Genomic DNA, 25,626 nt, shown 5'->3' with positions numbered 1-25,626 from the left:
TTCAGTATAGCAGAAGACAGGAGTTTATTGGATTATTGAATAATCCCCAAAAATAGACGGGTTCCTGACATGATTTATAGCTTTCATGATTTAATACTTACTGTAAGTTGACAGATATTGTCTGTATGTTAAACATTGGGATTTGATCATCAGTGGATTTGCTGAATGCTTCTCTACTGAGGCACAGCATGTCACAATAACCGGAAGCGTCCAGTGTATTGATGGCAGGAGACGCGCCACGAACGACATTATTAATTGACCTAGAAGTGTTTCTCTCTGTACACGTGTCTTTACATCTCAGTGAATAAATAGCATCAGTGGAGTCCTCTTCAGGGCAGACCGGCCCGCTGAGGGCTCTCGAGGTGCGAGCGGAACCTCTCCAGGAACCGCGAGGCCAGCTCGTCGTCCACCAGGCGTGCGTCGCTGGACAGCGTGACGGTCATGAGCTGGTGTGTGTGTAGCGTTAGCCCGTCGCGCAGCCGGAGCTCAGCCCGCGAGCCGCCCACCGCCAGGATGCAGGCCTGAGGAGGATTGATGACCGCGCTGAACTCACTGATGCCGAACATGCCCAGGTTAGAGATGCTGGAACACAACACACACTGCTGAAACTCACACACTGCTGAAACACACAACACACACCTCAGAGACTCACACACTGCTGAAACACACAACACACACCCTTAGATACTCACACACTGCTGGAACACACAACACACACCCTTAGATACTCACACACTGCTGGAACACACAACACACACCCTTAGATACTCACACACTGCTGAAACACACAACACACACCCTTAGATACTCACACACTGCTGAAACACACAACACACACCCTTAGATACTCACACACTGCTGAAACACACAACACACACCCTTAGATACTCACACACTGCTGGAACACACAACACACACCCTTAGATACTCACACACTGCTGAAACACACAACACACACCCTTAGATACTCACACACTGCTGGAACACACAACACACACCCTTAGATACTCACACACTGCTGGAACACACAACACACACCCTTAGATACTCACACACTGCTGAAACACACAACACACACCCTTAGATACTCACACACTGCTGGAACACACAACACACACCCTTAGATACTCACACACTGCTGGAACACACAACACACACCCTTAGATACTCACACACTGCTGAAACACACAACACACACCCTTAGATACTCACACACTGCTGAAACACACAACACACACCCTTAGATACTCACACACTGCTGAAACACACAACACACACCCTTAGATACTCACACACTGCTGAAACACACAACACACACCCTTAGATACTCACACACTGCTGGAACACACAACACACACCCTTAGATACTCACACACTGCTGAAACACACAACACACACCTTAGATACTCACACACTGCTGAAACACACAACACACACCTCAGAGACTCACACACTGCTGGAACACACAACACACACCCTTAGATACTCACACACTGCTGGAACACACAACACACACCCTTAGATACTCACACACTGCTGGAACACACAACACACACCTCAGAGACTCACACACTGCTGGAACACACAACACACACCCTTAGATACTCACACACTGCTGAAACACACAACACACACCCTTAGATACTCACACACTGCTGAAACACACAACACACACCTTAGATACTCACACACTGCTGGAACACACAACACACACCTCAGAGACTCACACACTGCTGGAACACACAACACACACCCTTAGATACTCACACACTGCTGGAACACACAACACACACCTTAGATACTCACACACTGCTGAAACACACAACACACACCTCAGAGACTCACACACTGCTGGAACACACAACACACACCCTTAGATACTCACACACTGCTGGAACACACAACACACACCCTTAGATACTCACACACTGCTGGAACACACAACACACACCTCAGAGACTCACACACTGCCGAAACACACAACACACACCCTTAGATACTCACACACTGCTGGAACACACAACACACACCTCAGAGACTCACACACTGCTGGAACACACAACACACACCCTTAGATACTCACACACTGCTGAAACACACAACACACACCTTAGATACTCACACACTGCTGAAACACACAACACACACCCTTAGATACTCACACACTGCTGGAACACACAACACACACCTCAGAGACTCACACACTACTGGAACACACACACTGCTGAAACTCACACACTGCTGAAACACACAACACACACCTCAGAGACTCACACACTGCTGGAACACACAACACACACCCTTAGATACTCACACACTGCTGGAACACACAACACACACCTCAGAGACTCACACACTGCCGAAACACACAACACACACCCTTAGATACTCACACACTGCTGGAACACACAACACACACCTCAGAGACTCACACACTGCTGGAACACACAACACACACCCTTAGATACTCACACACTGCTGGAACACACAACACACACCCTTAGATACTCACACACTGCTGGAACACACAACACACACCTCAGAGACTCACACACTGCTGGAACACACAACACACACCCTTAGATACTCACACACTGCTGGAACACACAACACACACCTCAGAGACTCACACACTACTGGAACACACACACTGCTGAAACTCACACACTGCTGAAACACACAACACACACCTCAGAGACTCACACACTACTGGAACACACAACACACACCCTTAGATACTCACACACTGCTGAAACACACAACACACACCCTTAGATACTCACACACTGCTGAAACACACAACACACACCCTTAGATACTCACACACTGCTGAAACACACAACACACACCCTTAGATACTCACACACTGCTGAAACACACAACACACACATTAGATACTCACACACTGCTGAAACACACAACACACACCTCAGAGACTCACACACTGATGGAACACACAACACACACCTTAGATACTCACACCCTGCTGAAACACACAACACACACCCTTAGATACTCACACACTGCTGGAACACACAACACACAGCTCAGAGACTCACACACTACTGGAACACACACACTGCTGAAACTCACACACTGCTGAAACACACAACACACACCTCAGAGACTCACACACTACTGGAACACACAACACACACCTCAGAGACTCACACACTGCTGGAACACACAACACACACCCTTAGATACTCACACACTGCTGGAACACACAACACACACCTTAGATACTCACACACTGCTGAAACACACAACACACACCTCAGAGACTCACACACTGCTGGAACACACAACACACACCCTTAGATACTCACACACTGCTGGAACACACAACACACACCCTTAGATACTCACACACTGCTGGAACACACAACACACACCTCAGAGACTCACACACTGCCGAAACACACAACACACACCCTTAGATACTCACACACTGCTGGAACACACAACACACACCTCAGAGACTCACACACTGCTGGAACACACAACACACACCCTTAGATACTCACACACTGCTGAAACACACAACACACACCTTAGATACTCACACACTGCTGAAACACACAACACACACCTCAGAGACTCACACACTGCTGGAACACACAACACACACCCTTAGATACTCACACACTGCTGGAACACACAACACACACCTCAGAGACTCACACACTGCCGAAACACACAACACACACCCTTAGATACTCACACACTGCTGGAACACACAACACACACCTCAGAGACTCACACACTGCTGGAACACACAACACACACCCTTAGATACTCACACACTGCTGGAACACACAACACACACCCTTAGATACTCACACACTGCTGGAACACACAACACACACCTCAGAGACTCACACACTGCTGGAACACACAACACACACCCTTAGATACTCACACACTGCTGGAACACACAACACACACCTCAGAGACTCACACACTACTGGAACACACACACTGCTGAAACTCACACACTGCTGAAACACACAACACACACCTCAGAGACTCACACACTACTGGAACACACAACACACACCCTTAGATACTCACACACTGCTGAAACACACAACACACACCCTTAGATACTCACACACTGCTGAAACACACAACACACACCCTTAGATACTCACACACTGCTGAAACACACAACACACACCCTTAGATACTCACACACTGCTGAAACACACAACACACACATTAGATACTCACACACTGCTGAAACACACAACACACACCTCAGAGACTCACACACTGATGGAACACACAACACACACCTTAGATACTCACACCCTGCTGAAACACACAACACACACCCTTAGATACTCACACACTGCTGGAACACACAACACACACCCTTAGATACTCACACACTACTGGAACACACAACACACACCTCAGAGACTCACACACTACTGGAACACACACACTGCTGAAACTCACACACTGCTGAAACACACAACACACACCTCAGAGACTCACACACTACTGGAACACACAACACACACCCTTAGATACTCACACACTGCTGAAACACACAACACACACCCTTAGATACTCACACACTGCTGAAACACACAACACACACCCTTAGATACTCACACACTGCTGAAACACACAACACACACCCTTAGATACTCACACACTGCTGAAACACACAACACACACATTAGATACTCACACACTGCTGAAACACACAACACACACCTCAGAGACTCACACACTGCTGGAACACACAACACACACCCTTAGATACTCACACACTGCTGGAACACACAACACACACCCTTAGATACTCACACCCTGCTGAAACACACAACACACACCTTAGCAGGGTTCCAGACTGCGACCAAATTGGTCGCATATGCGACCATTTTTTGAGAATGTGCGAGTTAAAATGTTATATGGTCGCATTAGTGCGAGTGGACGCTTGAGCAACAGAACGCCGCTGTATCAGCTGCTGCAGTCCGTAACTTATGTTCAAAATGAACGAGTAGGCTATATCATGAATCCATTTTCCAAACCGTGTTTTTGACTTATTCTGAATCCCTACGGTACGCCTATAATAAGTGTTTATATTCGGACTATTTTATCCCGAGGTCGTCTCGGCTGCGGAGTAGCCCAGTGCCTGCGTGACTCGCCATAGACATTAACGGAGAGTAGTTCCGGCTACAGTGTTCTTCCACAAGACACGTGCAGTTTATTTATTGACGAACGTAGACGTCACGCGCATTGCACACTGATGGTGAAACGCGCCAATTACGAATTCACGAATTAAGGCATATATAAAAATGATAAAAATGGTCTCACGAAACACAGAGCCCCTTCCTGCTACGTCTTTTCAGACGTCTTTTTATATTTTCCTCTGTCGAGCGATTACTCTCATGATCACTCCACAGAGGAAAAGGGAATTATTATAAAATGCAGAAGGGAAGGAGTGTGAGATTTCTGCTTTTTGTTACAACTATAAACTTTGATAACGAAAAATCTGTATCAGTTTATTATAATACTCTAATCTTTTAAAATGTAATGCATACATTTGAATGTTTAATGATTTTTAAAAGATAGAAAGATGATAATAGACAGATAGATAGATAGATAGATAGATAGATAGATAGATAGATAGATAGATAGATAGATAGATAGATAGATAGATAGATAGAATATGATTCAAATGTAAATAGATAGATTGTATATAATTCAAAAGTAAAATGCTTAAAATTACAGATTAAAATTACTGTCCAAAATCCATAAAAATCCTGAAATTTGGCAATGATAATTAATATATTACAGGTATTTATGCTGCAACCCAGAAAGCCTTTGCTAGCCTTGGTCCATTAAAACCACTATTCATCAGCATGCATTGATTAATCCCATGGCATGTAGCAAAAAAAAAGAAAAGAAAAAGGTGCGACCAAATCATATGCTGGTGCGACCAACTGAGAAAGTTGGTAGCACCAGTGCAACCAGTGGAAAAGTTAGTCTGGAGCCCTGCTTAGATACTCACACACTGCTGAAACACACAACACACACCTTAGATACTCACACACTGCTGAAACACACAACACAGATACTCACACACTGCTGAAACACACAACACACACCTTAAATACTCACACACTGCTGGAACACACAACACACACCCTTAGATACTCACACACTGCTGAAACACACAACACACACCTTAGATACTCACACACTGCCGAAACACACAACACACACCTTAGATACTCACACACTGCTGAAACACACAACACAGATACTCACACACTGCTGAAACACACAACACACACCTTAAATACTCACACACTGCTGGAACACACAACACACACCCTTAGATACTCACACACTGCTGAAACACACAACACACACCTTAGATACTCACACACTGCCGAAACACACAACACACACCCTTAGATACTCACACACTGCCGAAACACACAACACACACCTTAGATACTCACACACTGCTGGAACACACAACACACTTCAGAAACTCACACACTGGCAAAACTTCAGTTCATGTGGAATCACACAAAAAATAAATTAAAAATCTTTTTTCTGGGTTTGTGTCACTCGAAGAGACGTTTTAAATGCAATATAGTGCATATATTTGTCAATGTTTGGACACCAGCAATTCACATAAACAGACAAAAACATGTTTTCCTTTTAACTTTAAGTGAACGTTGTGTTAGACAGCCACTGAATGCTGATATCAGGCTTATGGAAGCTTTTGTCTTTAAGTGCCGCTTCCATTTTCAATAAGATCGTTCTTCTTCTTCTACAACACAGTGTTAACCCTTTGTTATAGAGTGGTTCTTGGTTAAGAAGTTCTAAACCGGATCTAATGAAAGTTACTTGTGGTGTTCCACAAGGTTTGATGTTAGGCCCCAAACTGTTTCTATTGTATATCGATGATATTTGTAAAGTGTAATGGTATGGTATGATATTTGTAAAGTGTAATGGTATTTGTAAAGTGTAATGGTATTTGTAAAGTGTAATGGTATTTTTAATACCAATTAAAAAATGGTATGGTTTGCTGATGCGACAGTATAAATATAAATATACTGTTCGGGAAAAACTTTGGAACAGCTTCTGATTGCAGTGGAAATTAAATTGATGGTCTTAAAAAGATAATCGACTTTCACTGAATTTGAGTAAAACAAAGTTCATAATATTAAGCAATCGGGAAAGTAATACCAAAGCTAAAATTAGGATTAATAATGAGTTTATGAATATAAATTTGGGTAGGCATAATAAGCAAAGGCTTCAGAGGTCTACATCTTTTTCGGTTATTATGTTTGTTTGTTTTTTACTATGGAAAATGATCTGTGGGGACTGAAGTACATTTTTGTTGAAATTTCCCCCGTCCTGTAGAGGCTCAATAACACAAGAGCTCAGGACATCACAGCAAACAGTGATAATCTATTCAAACAGTGATGATCTTAGACGTGCTGCCATTGCTGTAGTGTTATCTGCCATAAGTCTAGAGTCGGTTCCCCACACCAAACTACTGCAGGCTTTAAATGACGTACAATACAGAGTTGTAAAGCCTCATTAAAGGGATGGTTCTCCCAAAAATGTAAACTCTGTCAGTAATTACTCTCCCTTATGTTGTTCCAAACCCGTAAGACTTTCGTTCATCTTCGGAACACAAATGAAGATATTTTTGATTAAATCTGAGAGCTGTCTCACTCCTCCATAGGCTTCTAAGGGATTGAAACTTGCCGGCCCAGAAAAGTTATTAAAGACATCGTTAAAATAGTCCGAGTGACTACAGTGGCTCAAGCTTCAGTTTATCCAGTGACGACAATACTTTTTGTGCGCAAAAAAACAGCTAGGTCCTGGGTCCTCACACACATGACCAGCGTCGGCCAATAGCGAGCCGGCGTTCTGACGGAGAGCCCAGAAGCAGCGCTGTTACACTACGCCTACAGCGCAGGAGAAGCACATGGAGGACAAGAGATTGGGGAATAAAGTCGTTATTTTAGGGGGGTTTTGCGCATAAAAAGTATTCTCGTCGCTTCACAAACTGAAGGTTGAGCCACTGGAGTCACATGGACTATTTTACCGATGTCTTTACTACCTTTCTGGGCCTTGAAAGTTGCAATGACGTTGCAGTCTATGGAGTGTCAGAAAGCTCTGAGATTTCATCAAAAATATCTTAATTTGTGTCCCGAAGATGAACATGGTCTTACAGGGTTGGGACGACATGAGGGAGAGTAATTACTGACAGAGTTTACATTTTTGGTTGAACTATCCCTTTAAATGTACTTGCATGGAAAACATTGAACACTACAATTCTGGAAATGATGGGAGTTATACGGGTCTGAAAGGACATTTCATGAGTAAACTATGATCAGACTATGCTCACCTGAACGATCCCCCCTGATACTCCTCTGGTAACAGCTTCCCGTCCCGCGCCTTCTGTGCCAGAGCCTGGGGAGAGGAAACCAGTTCAACATGCCATCACAGAGTAATCGAATCTATAATCGAATAATAATAATAATCTAATCTACAGAGGTTATGTGTGTGACGTCCCCTGCGGTCACACACACTGAGTGGCAGAAACACTGAGTGTGAAACACACAAAACACATCTAGAACGGGAAAGAGCTTTGAGACTGACTATATAAATAGATTTGACAAGAAATCTGAGGTATATTCACAGACTGACGAAAGCTACAGAACAGAGAAGCGAATGGATCCTGTAATTTACAGAAACCACTGGATCCAGACGGAGAAAGCGGGATTTGCAGTTTTCATGTTGTGTCAATATACTGAATTAAGGGTTAAAAACATACTCTATATTGTATTGACAACTCATCAATTAAATATTTACCATCATATATTCTGCATAATTAGATGTTTTTAAACAAACACTGACAAAAAAACCCCCAAGTTTTAGGGCTGGACGATATGAAGATATATATAACACTGATATGAGTGATCACATGGATTTAGGCCTATATTGTATTTATATAAAGCGTTCACAGGCAAATTTGCCTTATGTATTTCCCCGGCGTAGAAATCCGGCTCATATAAATCTGAGGAAACATGATTCCTGCCACATGTCAATATCCACGATCACTGGATCTGTGTGAGTTGTAAGGAACACTATATCGAGTCCAAGCTTTAGTTTAAACTGATAATAGTTCGTTTTCTCAGTTTCCCTGTTAACTCCAGCAGCTCTTCTGCCACTCAGTGTGTTCCCGCGGGACAGTGACGTCAAGACATAACCTCTATACACAACAACATCTCAAGGCCCAGATATTCAAGCATAGTCTGGAGTGACGTCATGCGATCAGAATCAGGCTGAAGCGAAGCTGGTTTCAGGAGAGCGAAACCGCACTGCGCTGGACACGCCTCTGACACGCCATTGGGCAGCGGGTGATGATGTCACCGGGGGGTGTGGCTCCGAGGCTCCGCCCTCTGAGGTTAAATCTTCTGTTCAGTCTGTCGAGGTCAGACACGAGTGAAGACGTGAACGCTAGAAGCTGAAGGACACACTGACGGTCTGTTGTATGAGGTTCTGTGTGAATAAACGTGACGACCTCAGAGCGGCGGCAAACATGTCCACATCACTGTGATCGGAAGCTTTCTGAACCGCTGTTTTGCTGTTATTTAGAGGAATGTGCAGCGCGCCGTCGAGATGTTCACTAGCAGTACATCGCTTGAAACTTCTTTACCCCTAAACGAAGCCCTTCTCCGTGAGTATATCTGGGCCTTCAGATGCATGTCTGCTATGGTCACATGATCAGCTTCAGATTGTCTGCTGGAGCATTAGAGTGTGTGTTTGAACTATGATGCTAGCGATGACCTTAGCGGTGTTAGCAATCTCCGTCAGCCCTTTATCAGCAGCGTCTCTGATGATGGGGGTCATGAGGCCCCGCGCTGTTGCCACGGCGACGCAGATGTGGATGGAGCCGAGAGGCTGAGGGCCCTCAGAAGACCACACGACGTTCACCTCGGGCATCTCCTGCGGGACAACACACACCACAGCGTCACTGACATGATGATGAAGGTCATTTTCAAAGATCCATAATGGGGCACTTTAAGTTGTATGGCCAATGAAATGAATTATATCACAAGTTTATTTAGCATAAAAGAACATCTTGAACAACATTCTGAATGAATGATTTGATATAGTACTATGATTCATATTTTCAAAACCCCCACAAATAAACTGATTGAACATTTGCTGACTTACTCTGAGTGAGACGGCCACGGCTTTGATGATGAAGTCATTGACCGACACCTTGATGTTCTCTAAACACACACACACACACACGAGATGTGAACATGACAAACAACACACACTGGGTCTTTAATATACATGCATGTGTGCGTAAAGAATGAGTGGATTCACACAGAAATCATGTTTCATTGGTAAGTTCCACCAGTGTAGTCCAAACTGTGGTTTGTTTAGTGTTGTTAATCCATGATGGGGTGAACTGCAGCTGTGTGTGTGTGTGTGTGTGTGTGGTCACCTGTGGCCAGCTGTCTCCTGAGCTCGAGGACGGCACCGAGGTCACAGTCCACTGAAGCGTAGGCGTGTGGGATACTGCTCTTGGACTGAGTTAGTCTCTGAGCGATGACTCTCCTCACGTTAGAGGCCGTCACGTCTGTGAACGAGCCCTGAAAACACAACACACTCGTCTCTGAGGGCTCTCAACACACACAGATCGCTCAAGCTTCACACGTTCAACATGAGAAGAGTTCGGGAAGTTCACGAGACTGGAGGATATATGCTGACCACTGATCATTTTATATTATAATACATAATTTCTCATTAAAGGGATATTTCACCCAAAGAATAAAAACTAGCCCATGATTTACCCACCCTGAACCCTTCCTAGGTGTATACGACTTTGTTATTTCAGACGAACATAATCAGTTAGATTAAAATAATGTCCTGGCTCTTCCAAGCTTTATAATGGCAGTGAATGGAGGGCGAGATTATGAATCATAACATATCCATCATAACAGTAATCCATAAGCCTCCGGGGGTTAATAAAGGCCTTCTGAAGCGAAGCCATGCGTTTGTGTGAGAACAATATCCACATTTAAAACTGATCAATATAGGATCTGGGCTCACCGGCGCTGCAGGTCTCCCGGGCACAGAGACGGGTGTGTGTGTGTGTGTGTGTGTGTGTGTGTGTGTGGACAGAGAGGATCTGGGCTCACCGGCGCTGCAGGTCTCCCGGGCACAGAGACGGGTGTGTGTGTGTGTGTGTGTGTGTGTGTGTGTGTGTGTGTGTGTGTGTGTGTGGACAGAGAGGATCTGGGCTCACCGGCGCTGCAGGTCTCCCGGGCACAGAGACGTGTGTGTGTGTGTGTGTGTGTGTGTGTGTGTGTGGACAGAGAGGATCTGGGCTCACCGGCGCTGCAGGTCTCCCGGGCACAGAGACGGGTGTGTGTGTGTGTGTGTGTGTGTGTGTGTGTGTGTGTGTGTGTGTGTGTGTGGACAGAGAGGATCTGGGCTCACCGGCGCTGCAGGTCTCCAGGGCACAGAGACGGGTGTGTGTGTGTGTGTGTGTGTGTGTGGACAGAGAGGATCTGGGCTCACCGGCGCTGCAGGTCTCCCGGGCACAGAGACGGGTGTGTGTGTGTGTGTGTGTGTGTGTGGACAGAGAGGATCTGGGCTCACCGGCGCTGCAGGTCTCCCGGGCACAGAGACGGGTGTGTGTGTGTGTGTGTGTGTGTGTGTGTGTGTGTGTGTGTGGACAGAGAGGATCTGGGCTCACCGGCGCTGCAGGTCTCCCGGGCACAGAGACGGGTGTGTGTGTCTGTGTGTGTGGACAGAGAGGATCTGGGCTCACCGGCGCTGCAGGTCTCCCGGGCACAGAGACGGGTGTGTGTGTCTGTGTGTGTGTGTGTGGACAGAGAGGATCTGGGCTCACCGGCGCTGCAGGTCTCCCGGGCACAGAGACGGGTGTGTGTGTCTGTGTGTGTGTGTGTGTGTGTGTGTGTGTGTGTGGACAGAGAGGATCTGGGCTCACCGGCGCTGCAGGTCTCCCGGGCACAGAGACGGGTGTGTGTGTCTGTGTGTGTGTGTGTGGACAGAGAGGATCTGGGCTCACCGGCGCTGCAGGTCTCCCGGGCACAGAGACGGGTGTGTGTGTCTGTGTGTGTGTGTGTGTGTGTGTGTGTGTGTGTGGACAGAGAGGATCTGGGCTCACCGCTGCTGCAGGTCTCACAGGCACAGAGACGGGTGTGTGTGTCTGTGTGTGTGTGTGTGGACAGAGAGGATCTGGGCTCACCGCCGCTGCAGGTCTCCCGGGCACAGAGACGGGTGTGTGTGTGTGTGTGTGTGGACAGAGAGGATCTGGGCTCACCGCCGCTGCAGGTCTCCCGGGCACAGAGACGGGTGTGTGTCTGTGTGTGTGGACAGAGAGGATCTGGGCTCACCGCCGCTGCAGGTCTCCCGGGCACAGAGACGGGTGTGTGTCTGTGTGTGTGGACAGAGAGGATCTGGGCTCACCGGCGCTGCAGGTCTCACAGGCACAGAGACGGGTGTGTGTGTGTGTGTGTGTGGACAGAGAGGATCTGGGCTCACCGCCGCTGCAGGTCTCCCGGGCACAGAGACGGGTGTGTGTCTGTGTGTGTGGACAGAGAGGATCTGGGCTCACCGGCGCTGCAGGTCTCACAGGCACAGAGACGGGTGTGTGTGTCTGTGTGTGTGTGTGTGTGTGTGTGTGGACAGAGAGGATCTGGGCTCACCGCCGCTGCAGGTCTCCCGGGCACAGAGACGGGTGTGTGTGTCTGTGTGTGTGGACAGAGAGGATCTGGGCTCACCGCCGCTGCAGGTCTCCCGGGCACAGAGACGGGTGTGTGTCTGTGTGTGTGGACAGAGAGGATCTGGGCTCACCGGCGCTGCAGGTCTCACAGGCACAGAGACGGGTGTGTGTGTCTGTGTGTGTGTGTGTGTGTGTGTGTGGACAGAGAGGATCTGGGCTCACCGCTGCTGCAGGTCTCCCGGGCACAGAGACGGGTGTGTGTGTCTGTGTGTGTGGACAGAGAGGATCTGGGCTCACCGGCGCTGCAGGTCTCACAGGCACAGAGACGGGTGTGTGTGTCTGTGTGTGTGTGTGTGGACAGAGAGGATCTGGGCTCACCGCCGCTGCAGGTCTCCCGGGCACAGAGACGGGTGTGTGTGTGTGTGTGTGGACAGAGAGGATCTGGGCTCACCGCCGCTGCAGGTCTCACAGGCACAGAGACGGGTGTGTGTGTGTGTGTGTGGACAGAGAGGATCTGGGCTCACCGCCGCTGCAGGTCTCACAGGCACAGAGACGGGTGTGTGTGTGGGTCGTCCCGTGGCCGGAGAGGAGGGAGGAGGCACTGCGAGTGGGACAGGAGGAGGAACAGCTGCTGGACGCCCTTTATCAAACTGATTCAACAGTTTCACTGCGTCTCTGAAAAAAGAACAGCACAGATCATCACTGGAACAACTTACCGACAGAGCAGATCGACCAATCACCTGTTCAATATCAGAGAGATCTCCACACTGAGCAGATTGACCAATCACCTGTTCAATATCACAGAGATCTCCACACTGATCAGATCGACCAATCACCTGTTCAATATCAGAGAGATCTCCACACTGAGCAGATCGACCAATCACCTGTTCAGTATCAGAGAGATCTCCACACTGAGCAGATCGACCAATCAACTGTTCAATATCACAGAGATCTCCACACTGAGCAGATTGACCAATCACCTGTTCAATATCACAGAGATCTCAACACTGATCAGATCGACCAATCACCTGTTCAATATCAGAGAGATCTCCACACTGAGCAGATCGACCAATCACCTGATCAATATCAGAGAGATCTCAACACTGAGCAGATCGACCAATCACCTGATCAATATCACAGAGATCTCCACACTGAGCAGATCGACCAATCACCTGATCAATATCAGAGAGATCTCAACACTGAGCAGATCGACCAATCACCTGATCAATATCACAGAGATCTATACACTGAGCAGATCGACCAATCACCTGTTCAATATCACAGAGATCTCCACACTGAACAGATCGACCAATCACCTGATCAATATGAGAGAGATCTCCATACTGAGCAGATCGACCAATCACCTGTTCAGTATCAGAGAGATCTCCAAACTGAGCAGATCGACCAATCACCTGATCAATATTAGAGATCTCCACACTGAGCAGATCGACGAATCACCTGTTCAATATCAGAGAGATCTCCACACTGAGCAGATCGACCAATCACCTGATCAATATCAGAGAGATCTCCACACTAAGCAGATCGACCAATCACCTGTTGAGTATCAGAGAGATCTCCACACTGAGCAGATCGACCAATCACCTGTTGAGTATAAGAGAGATCTCCACACTGAACAGATCGGCCAATCACCTGATCAATATCAGAGATCTCCACACTGAGCAGATCGACCAATCACCTGTTGAGTATCAGAGAGATCTCCACACTGAGCAGATCGACCAATCAACTGTTCAATATCACAGATCTCCACACTGAGCAGATCGACCAATCACCTGTTGAGTATCAGAGAGATCTCCACACTGAACAGATCGACCAATCACCTGATCAATATCCGAGAGATCTCCATACTGAGCAGATCGACCAATCACCTGTTCAGTATCAGAGAGATCTCCAAACTGAGCAGATCGACCAATCACCTGATCAATATCAGAGATCTCCACACTGAGCAGATCGACCAATCACCTGTTGAGTATAAGAGAGATCTCCACACTGAACAGATCGACCAATCACCTGATCAATATCAGAGAGATCTCCACACTAAGCAGATCGACCAATCACCTGTTGAGTATCAGAGAGATCTCCACACTGAGCAGATCGACCAATCACCTGATCAATATCAGAGAGATCTCCACACTGAGCAGATCGACCAATCACCTGTTCAGTATCAGAGAGATCTCCAAACTGAGCAGATCGACCAATCACCTGATCAATATCAGAGAGATCTCCAAACTGAGCAGATCGACCAATCACCTGATCAATATCAGAGAGATCTCCATACTGAGCAGATCGACCAATCACCTGTTCAGTATCAGAGAGATCTCCACACTGAGCAGATCGACCAATCACCTGATCAATATCAGAGAGATCTCCACACTGAGCAGATCGACCAATCACCTGATCAATATCAGAGAGATCTCCACACTGAGCAGATCGACCAATCACCTGATCAATATCAGAGAGATCTCAACACTGAGCAGATCGACCTATCACCTGATCAATATCAGAGAGATCTCAACACTGAGCAGATCGACCAATCACCTGATCAATATCAGAGAGATCTCAATACTGAGCAGATCGACCAATCACCTGTTCAGTATCAGAGAGATCTCCACACTGAGCAGATCGACCAATCACCTGTTCAATATCAGAGAGATCTCTACACTGAGCAGATCGACCAATCACCTGATCAATATCAGAGAGATCTCCAAACTGAGCAGATCGACCAATCACCTGATCAGTATCAGAGAGATCTCCAAACTGAGCAGATCGACCAATCACCTGTTCAGTATCAGAGAGATCTCTACACTGAGCAGATCGACCAATCACCTGTTCAGTATCAGAGAGATCTCCACACTGAGCAGATCGACCAATCACCTGTTCAGTATCAGAGAGATCTCCACACTGAGCAGATCGACCAATCACCTGTTCAGTATCAGAGAGATCTCCACACTGAGCAGATCGACCAATCACCTGATCAATATCAGAGAGATCTCCACACTGAGCAGATCGACCATTCACCTGATCAATATCAGAGAGATCTCCACACTGAGCAGATCGACCAATCACCTGTTCAGTATCAGATATCTCAACACTGAACAGATCGACCAATCACCTGATCAATATCAGAGAGATCTCCACACTGAGCAGATCGACCAATCACCTGTTCAGTATCAGAGAGATTTCCACACTGAGCAGATCGACCAATCACCTGTTCAGTATCAGAGAGATCTCCACACTGAGCAGATCGACCAATCACCTGTTCAGTATCAGAGAGATCTCCACACTGAGCAGATCGACCAATCACCTGTTCAGTATCAGAGAGATCTCCACACTGAGCAGATCGACCAATCACCTGTTCAGTATCAGAGAGATCTCCACACTGAGCAGATCGACCAATCACCTGATCAATATCAGAGAGATCTCCACACTGAACAGATCGACCAATCACCTGTTCAATATCAGAGAGATCTCCACACTGAGCAGATCGACCAATCACCTGTTCAGTATCAGAGAGATCTCCACACTGAGCAGATCGACCAATCACCTGTTCAGTATCAGAGAGATCTCCACACTGAGCAGATCGACCAATCACCTGTTCAGTATCAGAGAGATCTCCACACTGAGCAGATCGACCAATCACCTGTTCAGTATCAGAGAGATCTCCACACTGAACAGATCGACCAATCACCTGTTCAATATCAGAGAGATCTCCACACTGAGCAGATCGACCAATCACCTGATCAATATCAGAGAGATCTCCACACTGAGCAGATCGACCAATCACCTGTTCAGTATCAGAGAGATCTCCACACTGAGTAGATCGACCAATCACCTGATCAATATCAGAGAGATCTCCACACTGAGCAGATCGACCAATCACCTGATCAATATCAGAGAGATCTCCAAACTGAGCAGATCGACCAATCACCTGATCAATATCAGAGAGATCTCCACACTGAGCAGATCGACCAATCACCTGATCAATATCAGAGAGATCTCCACACTGAGCAGATCGACCAATCACCTGATCAATATCAGAGAGATCTCCACACTGAGCAGATCGACCAATCACCTGATCAATATCAGAGAGATCTCCACACTGAGCAGATCGACCAATCACCTGATCAATATCAGAGAGATCTCCACACTGAGTAGATCGACCAATCACCTGATCAATATCAGAGAGATCTCCACACTGAGCAGATCGACCAATCACCTGATCAATATCAGAGAGATCTCCACACTGAGTAAATCGACCAATCACCTGATCAATATCAGAGAGATCTCCACACTGAGCAGATCGACCAATCACCTGATCAATATCAGAGAGATCTCCAAACTGAGCAGATCGACCAATCACCTGATCAATATCAGAGAGATCTCCACACTGAGCAGATCGACCAATCACCTGATCAATATCAGAGAGATCTCCACACTGAGCAGATCGACCAATCACCTGTTCAGTATCAGAGAGATCTCCACACTGAGCAGATCGACCAATCACCTGTTCAATATCAGAGAGATCTCCACACTGAGCAGATCGACCAATCACCTGATCAATATCAGAGAGATCTCCAAACTGAGCAGATCGACCAATCACCTGATCAATATCAGAGAGATCTCCACACTGAGCAGATCGACCAATCACCTGATCAATATCAGAGAGATCTCCACACTGAGCAGATCGACCAATCACCTGATCAATATCAGAGAGATCTCCACACTGAGCAGATCGACCAATCACCTGATCAATATCAGAGAGATCTCCACACTGAGCAGATCGACCAATCACCTGTTCAGTATCAGAGAGATCTCCACACTGAGCAGATCGACCAATCACCTGATCAATATCAGAGAGATCTCAACACTGAACAGATCGACCAATCACCTGATCAATATCAGAGAGATCTCCACACTGAGCAGATCGACCAATCACCTGTTCAGTATCAGAGAGATCTCCACACTGAGCAGATCGACCAATCACCTGTTCAATATCAGAGAGATCTCAACACTGAACAGATCGACCAATCACCTGTTCAGTATCAGAGAGATCTCAACACTGAACAGATCGACCAATCACCTGTTCAGTATCAGAGAGATCTCCACACTGAGCAGATCGACCAATCACCTGTTCAATATCAGAGAGATCTCAACACTGAACAGATCGACCAATCACCTGATCAATATCAGAGAGATCTCCACACTGAGCAGATCGACCAATCACCTGATCAATATCAGAGAGATCTCAACACTGAGCAGATTGACCAATCACCTGTTCAGTATCAGAGAGATCTCCACACTGAGCAGATCGACCAATCACCTGATCAATATCAGAGAGATCTCCACACTGAGCAGATCGACCAATCACCTGTTCAATATCAGAGAGATCTCAACACTGAACAGATCGACCAATCACCTGATCAATATCAGAGAGATCTCCACACTGAGCAGATCGACCCATCACCTGATCAATATCAGAGAGATCTCCACACTGAGCAGATCGACCAATCACCTGTTCAATATCAGAGAGATCTCCACACTGAGCAGATTGACCAATCACCTGTTCAGTATCAGAGAGATCTCCACACTGAGCAGATCGACCAATCACCTGATCAGTATCAGAGAGATCTCAACACTGAGCAGATCGACCAATCACCTGATCAATATCAGAGAGATCTCAACACTGAGCAGATTGACCAATCACCTGTTCAGTATCAGAGATCTCAACACTGAACAGATCGACCAATCACCTGTTCAGTATCAGAGAGATCTCCACACTGAGCAGATTGACCAATCACCTGTTCAGTATCAGAGAGATCTCCACACTGAGCAGATCGACCAATCACCTGTTCAATATCAGAGAGATCTCCACACTGAGCAGATTGACCAATCACCTGTTCAGTATCAGAGAGATCTCCACACTGAGCAGATCGACCAATCACCTGATCAGTATCAGAGAGATCTCAACACTGAGCAGATCGACCAATCACCTGATCAATATCAGAGAGATCTCAACACTGAACAGATTGACCAATCACCTGTTCAGTATCAGAGAGATCTCAACACTGAACAGATCGACCAATCACCTGTTCAGTATCAGAGAGATCTCCACACTGAGCAGATTGACCAATCACCTGTTCAGTATCAGAGAGATCTCCACACTGAGCAGATCGACCAATCACCTGTTCAATATCAGAGAGATCTCCACACTGAGCAGATTGACCAATCACCTGTTCAGTATCAGAGAGATCTCCACACTGAGCAGATCGACCAATCACCTGATCAGTATCAGAGAGATCTCAACACTGAGCAGATCGACCAATCACCTGATCAATATCAGAGAGATCTCAACACTGAGCAGATCGACCAATCACCTGATCAATATCAGAGAGATCTCCACACTGAGCAGATCGACCAATCACCACTGCAATATAAATTGCAGATATCTACGAAAGCCCGAAAATGCCATGCATTATAATATTTTCTTGTTTTCTCATGTTCTCAACATAAAAAAAAACAGTGGCCGTCTCGACATAACCGTTATCAGCAATAAAACTACATGAATCTATCAGTAGCGCTGCACATCTGTAAGATTAATATGACAACACACACGTTTAACTCTGACACTCAACAAATATTCTTGTGTTCATATTTTTGACACAAGGAACCTTGGCTGATGGACCAATCATATTGTCATGGAGAATATATACATATAATGATGATGATGATGATGATATAACCATATGTCTCTGTAATATCTACTATAGCTGTATATTGCAGCTGAACTGTCATCTTCAGTGGATCTGAGGTATTAATAGGTGTCAGTTTCTGCGTTTCTATGGGCACCCAGAGGAGGGAGAATGGGTTTCCATGGTAACGTGTGTTACTAACGAGCCCGTTCAGTGTGTGTGTGTGTGTGTGTGTGTGTGTGTGTGTGAGACTCACTCTTTAGTGATGAGGCCGCGTGGTCCTGTAGCTTTGGCCAGATGAGGGTCCAAACCATGAGTGTCCAAAATGTGTCTCGCAGCAGGACTCAAGCGTAACCTGTTCACAATCACACGTGAACATGAACAGCACAAACACACACACACACACACAAAGCAAAAGCATCACTTTACTGTCACATGACACTAGGATTACTCTTTTATTGGCTTCTGAACTCCCGCTGTTCTGTTGCTATCTCACGTTCATCAAGAGAACAGTATCTCTCATGTTCATCAGTGTGTGTGTGTTCTAGCCTTCAGCGATGGCCATACGTGACGCTTTATTTCAGAAACAGTCTCTATTTCTGCAACCACAATGATAGTCAGGTACTGATTATGAGCTTTATTTAATGTTGAAAGAAGTGAATGCGAGTTTGAATATAATTTAATTCACATACTGAAAGTGACAATAAAAAATTCACCTCAGATCTTGATCCATGAAAGGAAACAAGAACATTCTCAATCTGGATTCAGGGCTAATTATTCAACAACTAGTGTTTCTCTAAAATTGACCAACGACGTATATTCAGCATAGAGAGTGGTGACCTCTTTATCCATCTCAAGAATTATACTTCAAAACCCCACGTGACCCAAATCCAAGATATACTCCAATCAGATTCAATGCATTCCAAGATTGGCTCTATTCGAATAGTTTATTACTTAACAAAGCTAAATCTCGTACCATGGTTTTTGGTACAAAGCGTATGTCTAAATTAAAATCTAATAGTCTAACAATAATTTGTAATGATGGTAAATACCAGCACAGAGTAGACCATATTAAATATTTGGGATTATGGCTGGATCCTGAACTTACTTTTAGACCTCACATTGACTATATACTTCGTAAAATTAATTTTGGATCGAGTGTATAGTACAGACCTAAAACTGGTTTTACATTTAACGTTCGAAAAAGACTTGCTACACAACTTATATTACGCAGATGTACTTTATCAGAATGCATCTAAAACTAATATCTTGCCTCTTACTACAACTTATAATAAATTGTGTAGATTTGTTATTGGATGCTCATACATTGTATTATGTAGGCTATGACTTACTCAAATGGTCTCCACTCAATATAAGGCGGCATCATCACTGGATGCAATTTATTTTCAAATGTGTACATTTTAATTACCCTAATCATTTGAGACCGTATTTGATATCATATTCTTCATCATATCATTGAAGACATTCTTCACATTATTATTTTTCTCACCCCTTTAGTTAAGAAAGTTTCTGGCAAGAAAGCATTTAGGTTTAATGCTCCTGCAGACTGGAATCATTTACCTTTAAATGTACGATCTTTGACTTCATTTTATATGTTTAAATGGTTTGTTTCGTTGTTTAGAAACTTGTTGTAATTGCTTTAGATGATATATCTATGATCATATGTATTAATGCTAGGCAAAAAAAGTTATTTCTGTAGGGGTGTGTTTGTTGTTTTTCTTTTGTTTTGTGTTATTTAACTTTTGTGTATTAGGACCCCCTTGAAAACTTGTTATCGTATAAACTTATTTTATAACAAAGACCGTTTCAGTCACTCTGTATGTATTTTTAATCAAGTTAAAATTGTGTAATATTTATTCGTTCGATTATGTGCTTATCGGTTTGGTTGTGAGTACAGAGAGACTCCGCCCACACGCTCTTCTGATTGGCTGTGACAGGCAACATTTCAATGCTGAATAAACATACATGTACAACACGAGGATGATTTTGTGCTCTATAATTAACAGTACGATATATACAAGTAATATGAGTGTTTACACAGTAAGATGATGAATATTACAATTACAAATTCTTAATTTTGTCATCCTCGCATGAATTGTAATAGAGATTAAAATACATCTTCATGTTCAGAGGGTGTACATTTATGCCACACTCACAAACAACACACCTAGTTTGACGGAAAACATGCAGTTACTGACTGTTTGAGCGCTGAAGCGACCGGAGCCAGAGGAGGGGCGGAGCCAGCAGCAGTGGGCGGAGCTACATCAGTGGGCGGAGCTACATCAGTGGGCGGGGCTACAGCAGGTGTGACGGGCTCCGGCGCTGGAATCTCCACCTGTTTCCAGTCTTCACCTTCAGCGGCCATCAGAGCGATGAGAGTCCCCAGACGCACACCTCGACTGCCCTCCTGCACCTGGAACCACACACACATCCGCCAAACTTACCTATGCATATTCACTCTTTCACAAGTAGCGTAAATCACTATAGGAGGCACATTGACATGCAAATAGTGTAATGTTAAAACAGAGGTGTGTAAGCATCGCCGAATGGCTAACAAACAGGTTTCCCTAACAGGACATGCTCACCAAAGTTTTTAAGCTGGGATCGTCTGTTTTATTGTGGCAATCAAGTAAAGCACTGGTCAAGAGTCAAATTACTGTTATATTTCCATATCCTTCAACATACAGAGTTATTGAGGCCGATTTAAAGAGTTCAGTCTCACTATTCATCTAGCGTTTCAGTATTTCATTCTGAAGCTTCACTATGGATTGAATAGCCCTCACACACTCACACACTCTCACACGCACACTCTCACACACTCTCACCCACACAGACACACACTCACCAGTATTTTAGCTAGGACTCCGTCCTCACTGGACTCCATGACCACCACAGCTTTATCGGTCTCGATCTCACAGAGAGCGTCCCCAGCGGCCACATCATCACCTGCTCAAACACAGTAAACGCAGTTGTGTTACTCATATTCACTACAGTTAGGAGTGTGAATATATCCGTCAGCTTCCTAAGACACATTTCACATGTGTGTATTAGGGGTGTAAAGGTACATGTGTGTGTCCTGAACCGTCACGGTGCGCACACCACGGTTCATACAGTCACAGCGATACACACCACAGTTCAGGAGAGTAATGCAACACTGTTTGCTAACTGCAGAGGAAGAGATGATCTACACACCAACCCAAAACAAGTGTTCAGCATGCAAGAGCTGGCTCGTAGCCTACGCTGAGTTTCCATTCAGTGTTTTGATATGATCCACAAACATCGCGGAGAAGAAACCGGGACAGAAGACAGCGCATCCATAAGCGCATAAGTTTGTTTGCTTTACTTTACAAAAGCACAATGTTTACTCTTTATTATTCAAAACAAAACAAATCCCCATTTAATTGTGTTATCTCTGCCAATAGGTAACACAGTTAACTTATGTGTACCGTTACACCCATATAATGCCAAAAGTTTTGGGACGTCTCCCTTTACATGCACATGAACTTTAATGACATCCCATTCCTGATCCGTAGGGTATACTATGGAGTTGCTCCACCCTTTGCTGCTATAGATGCTCCAACTCTTCTGGGAAGGCTTTCCACAAGGTTTAGGAGTGTGTTTATGGGAATTTTTGACCATTCTTCTAGAAGTGCATTTGTGCGGTCCGGCACTGATGTTGGACGAGAAGGCTCGAGTCGGGTTCTATCGGGTTGAGGTCAGGACTCAAGTTCCTCCACACCAAACTCCTCATACATGTGTTTATGGTCCTGCTTTGTGCCCTGGAGCGCAGTCATGCTGGAACAGGAACATCCACAAACTCTTCCCACAAAGTTGGGAGCATGAAATTGGGTTACTATTATGACAGGGTTACTTCAGGTCTTACTGTCCCTCTCTAATGTCTCACTTCAACATCAATCTGAGATGTAAATGGGATTCTTAGCAACACAACTAGCCATGTTTGCACACTATATGGTCACATGTGGACAGCCAAACGCCACATCTGTAGAAACACTTGTTTCATAGGCATTAACACAGAGTCATGCTCTAAACACGGACAGTCTCTTTCACACAGCATGAGTGAGCTCAGACACACACACACACACACACACACACACACACACACACACGGTCTCATTCACACAGCATGAGTGAGCTCAGACACACACACACACACACACACACACACACACGGTCTCATTCACACAGCATGAGTGAGCTCAGACACACACACACACACACACACACACACACACACACACACACACACGGTCTCATTCAAACAGCATGAGTGAGCTCAGACACACACACACACACACACACACGGCCTCTTTCACACAGCATGAGTGAGCTCAGACACACACACACACGGTCTCATTCACACAGCATGAGTGAGCTCAGACACACACACACACACACACACACACACACACACACACACACACACGGTCTCATTCACACAGCATGAGTGAGCTCAGACACACACACACACACACACACACACACGCACACACACACACACGGTCTCATTCACACAGCATTAGTGAGGTCACACGTTCACACACACACACACACACACACACACACACACACACACACACACACACACACACACACAGGTCAAGCACTCACCTTCTTTCTTCAGCCACTTGACAATGTTTCCCTCCTCCATAGTGGGCGAGAGCGCTGGCATCTGCACCTTCAGAGGAGCGACCCCTGCTGGACACACACAACACACACATCAACAACAGAACCCTGCTGGACACACACAACACATCACACACATCAACAACAGAACCCTGCTGGACACACACAACACACACATCAACAACAGAACCCTGCTGGACACACACATCACATCACACACATCAACAACAGAACCCTGCTGGACACACTCATCACATCACAACCAGAGGCTCGCAGGTTATACATTCATCAAAGAGGATTCAATATAAAGTCATAGAAATGGACCGATCTGATCCTGGATGCTGACTGGCCAACCCCTGAAAAACAACCCCACACCGTAATCCCCCCTCCACTCTCGGCACAATGCAGTCAGGCAAGTCCCGTTCTCCTGGCCACCGCCAAACCCGGACTCGTCCTTCGTTCTCCACACGTCCTGCTTTATTTGAGCCACAAATGTTTTGCTCCCATTTTATGGTTGATTCGGATCCATTTAATAGTGAAAAGGGCATCAAAAACTTTCAAAATTACATTATCAATGTGACGGCCCAGAGAGAGCAATCACACACTTCAGCAACAGAGCAAATATTGATCAATGTCACAATCATCTGATTAATGTTTAAACCTCACGACATGATCAGATGATCAGAATGAGACGAGATATTAATACATGGCGTATTTCTGTGTGCTCATCTTTACAGGAGAGTGAAGGCATACTGCACAAATAAACATCAAATACATGTTTTTTATTCATTATCATACAATGATTTTCTACACTGAAAATATGAAATCTTGGAGCTTGAAATTGTGACATCTGTGATTGTTTACAATCTCTGCATTTGGATTTGAACAACACAATATGCATTTATTAAATTTACAGCCCATGTGATCAGTGTTGATCACGTGACGGCAGATCAATATCAGCTCTGCACATTTCTATTAGCCATAATAACAATAACAAGTGCATCAATTCATGACACTCATTAATGTGAGATCAAATCATTGATTTGTTTTGGCAACATATTTGACAGAAGATTAAAATCTTATGTTTTCTTAGACTTGTTCAGTAAGTAATTGTTTATTATGAATCTGGCAGTCATCCAGTGCGCAGTATTAGCATCTGATCCGTCACTGTACTGAACTGTAGAGCAAAGACACAGTAATATCTGCACGGCAGAAGTGTTGTCGAGCTGTTATTAATAAATAAACACATTAATGTCCTTCTGACACTCACCACATACTGAGGGCGACCGGGACAGGTGTCTGAAGGCGGCTCCGGTCCAGCCCGCGGTCCGCTGGGGTTTGCTCTGCGCTATTACTCTACTCTGAGTCGATAACGGGTGCTGTGCTATTGCTCTGAGAGCCATGAAGACGCCCCTGCGCCCGAGTCTCATGGACGCCGCCATCTTCCCTGTGCCCTTCTTCCTCACACTGACTGACAGTCTCTCTCGAGCTGCG

At 45.4% G+C, this 25,626-nt stretch overlaps 1 protein-coding gene across 2 annotated transcripts; it reads right to left on the bottom strand.

Annotated features, from left to right (window-relative positions):
• On the bottom strand, window positions 1-25,626 carry pdhx (pyruvate dehydrogenase complex component X). 2 transcript variants are annotated; one of them, XM_056248299.1, is made up of 11 exons: window positions 25,403-25,626; window positions 24,118-24,204; window positions 22,334-22,434; window positions 21,687-21,901; window positions 19,724-19,822; window positions 13,285-13,435; window positions 10,511-10,658; window positions 10,231-10,289; window positions 9,841-9,999; window positions 8,396-8,460; window positions 1-582 (listed from the first exon to the last, which is right to left on the bottom strand). In XM_056248299.1, exons 1-11 carry the CDS (start codon window positions 25,572-25,574, stop codon window positions 330-332), a joined length of 1,509 nt encoding a protein of 502 aa, XP_056104274.1. In that variant the 5' UTR covers window positions 25,575-25,626; the 3' UTR covers window positions 1-329. The 2 variants fall into 2 exon arrangements, with proteins under 2 accessions (XP_056104274.1, XP_056104275.1); XM_056248300.1 differs by having other exon boundaries at window positions 24,118-24,201.

The sequence above is a fragment of the Rhinichthys klamathensis genome, unplaced genomic scaffold (genome assembly GCF_029890125.1).
Source record: "Rhinichthys klamathensis goyatoka isolate OS25496 unplaced genomic scaffold, OSU_Roscu_1.1 h1tg000054l_1, whole genome shotgun sequence".
Taxonomy (NCBI): Eukaryota; Metazoa; Chordata; class Actinopteri; order Cypriniformes; family Leuciscidae; genus Rhinichthys; species Rhinichthys klamathensis.
This window is presented reverse-complemented; position numbering and strand designations above follow the sequence as displayed.

Bases quoted from the DNA above. Each gene is read 5' to 3' on its own strand.
- pdhx (XM_056248299.1), bottom strand. From the start codon at position 25,574: ATGGCGGCGTCCATGAGACTCGGGCGCAGGGGCGTCTTCATGGCTCTC. The intron at 10,659-13,284 runs GTGAGCCCAGAT...TTGTGTTTTCAG, and splicing joins CTGTGAGACCTGCAGCGGCG to GGCTCGTTCACAGACGTGAC. The intron at 8,461-9,840 runs GTCATCGCTAGC...TCCTCTCCCCAG, and splicing joins AGATTGCTAACACCGCTAAG to GCTCTGGCACAGAAGGCGCG.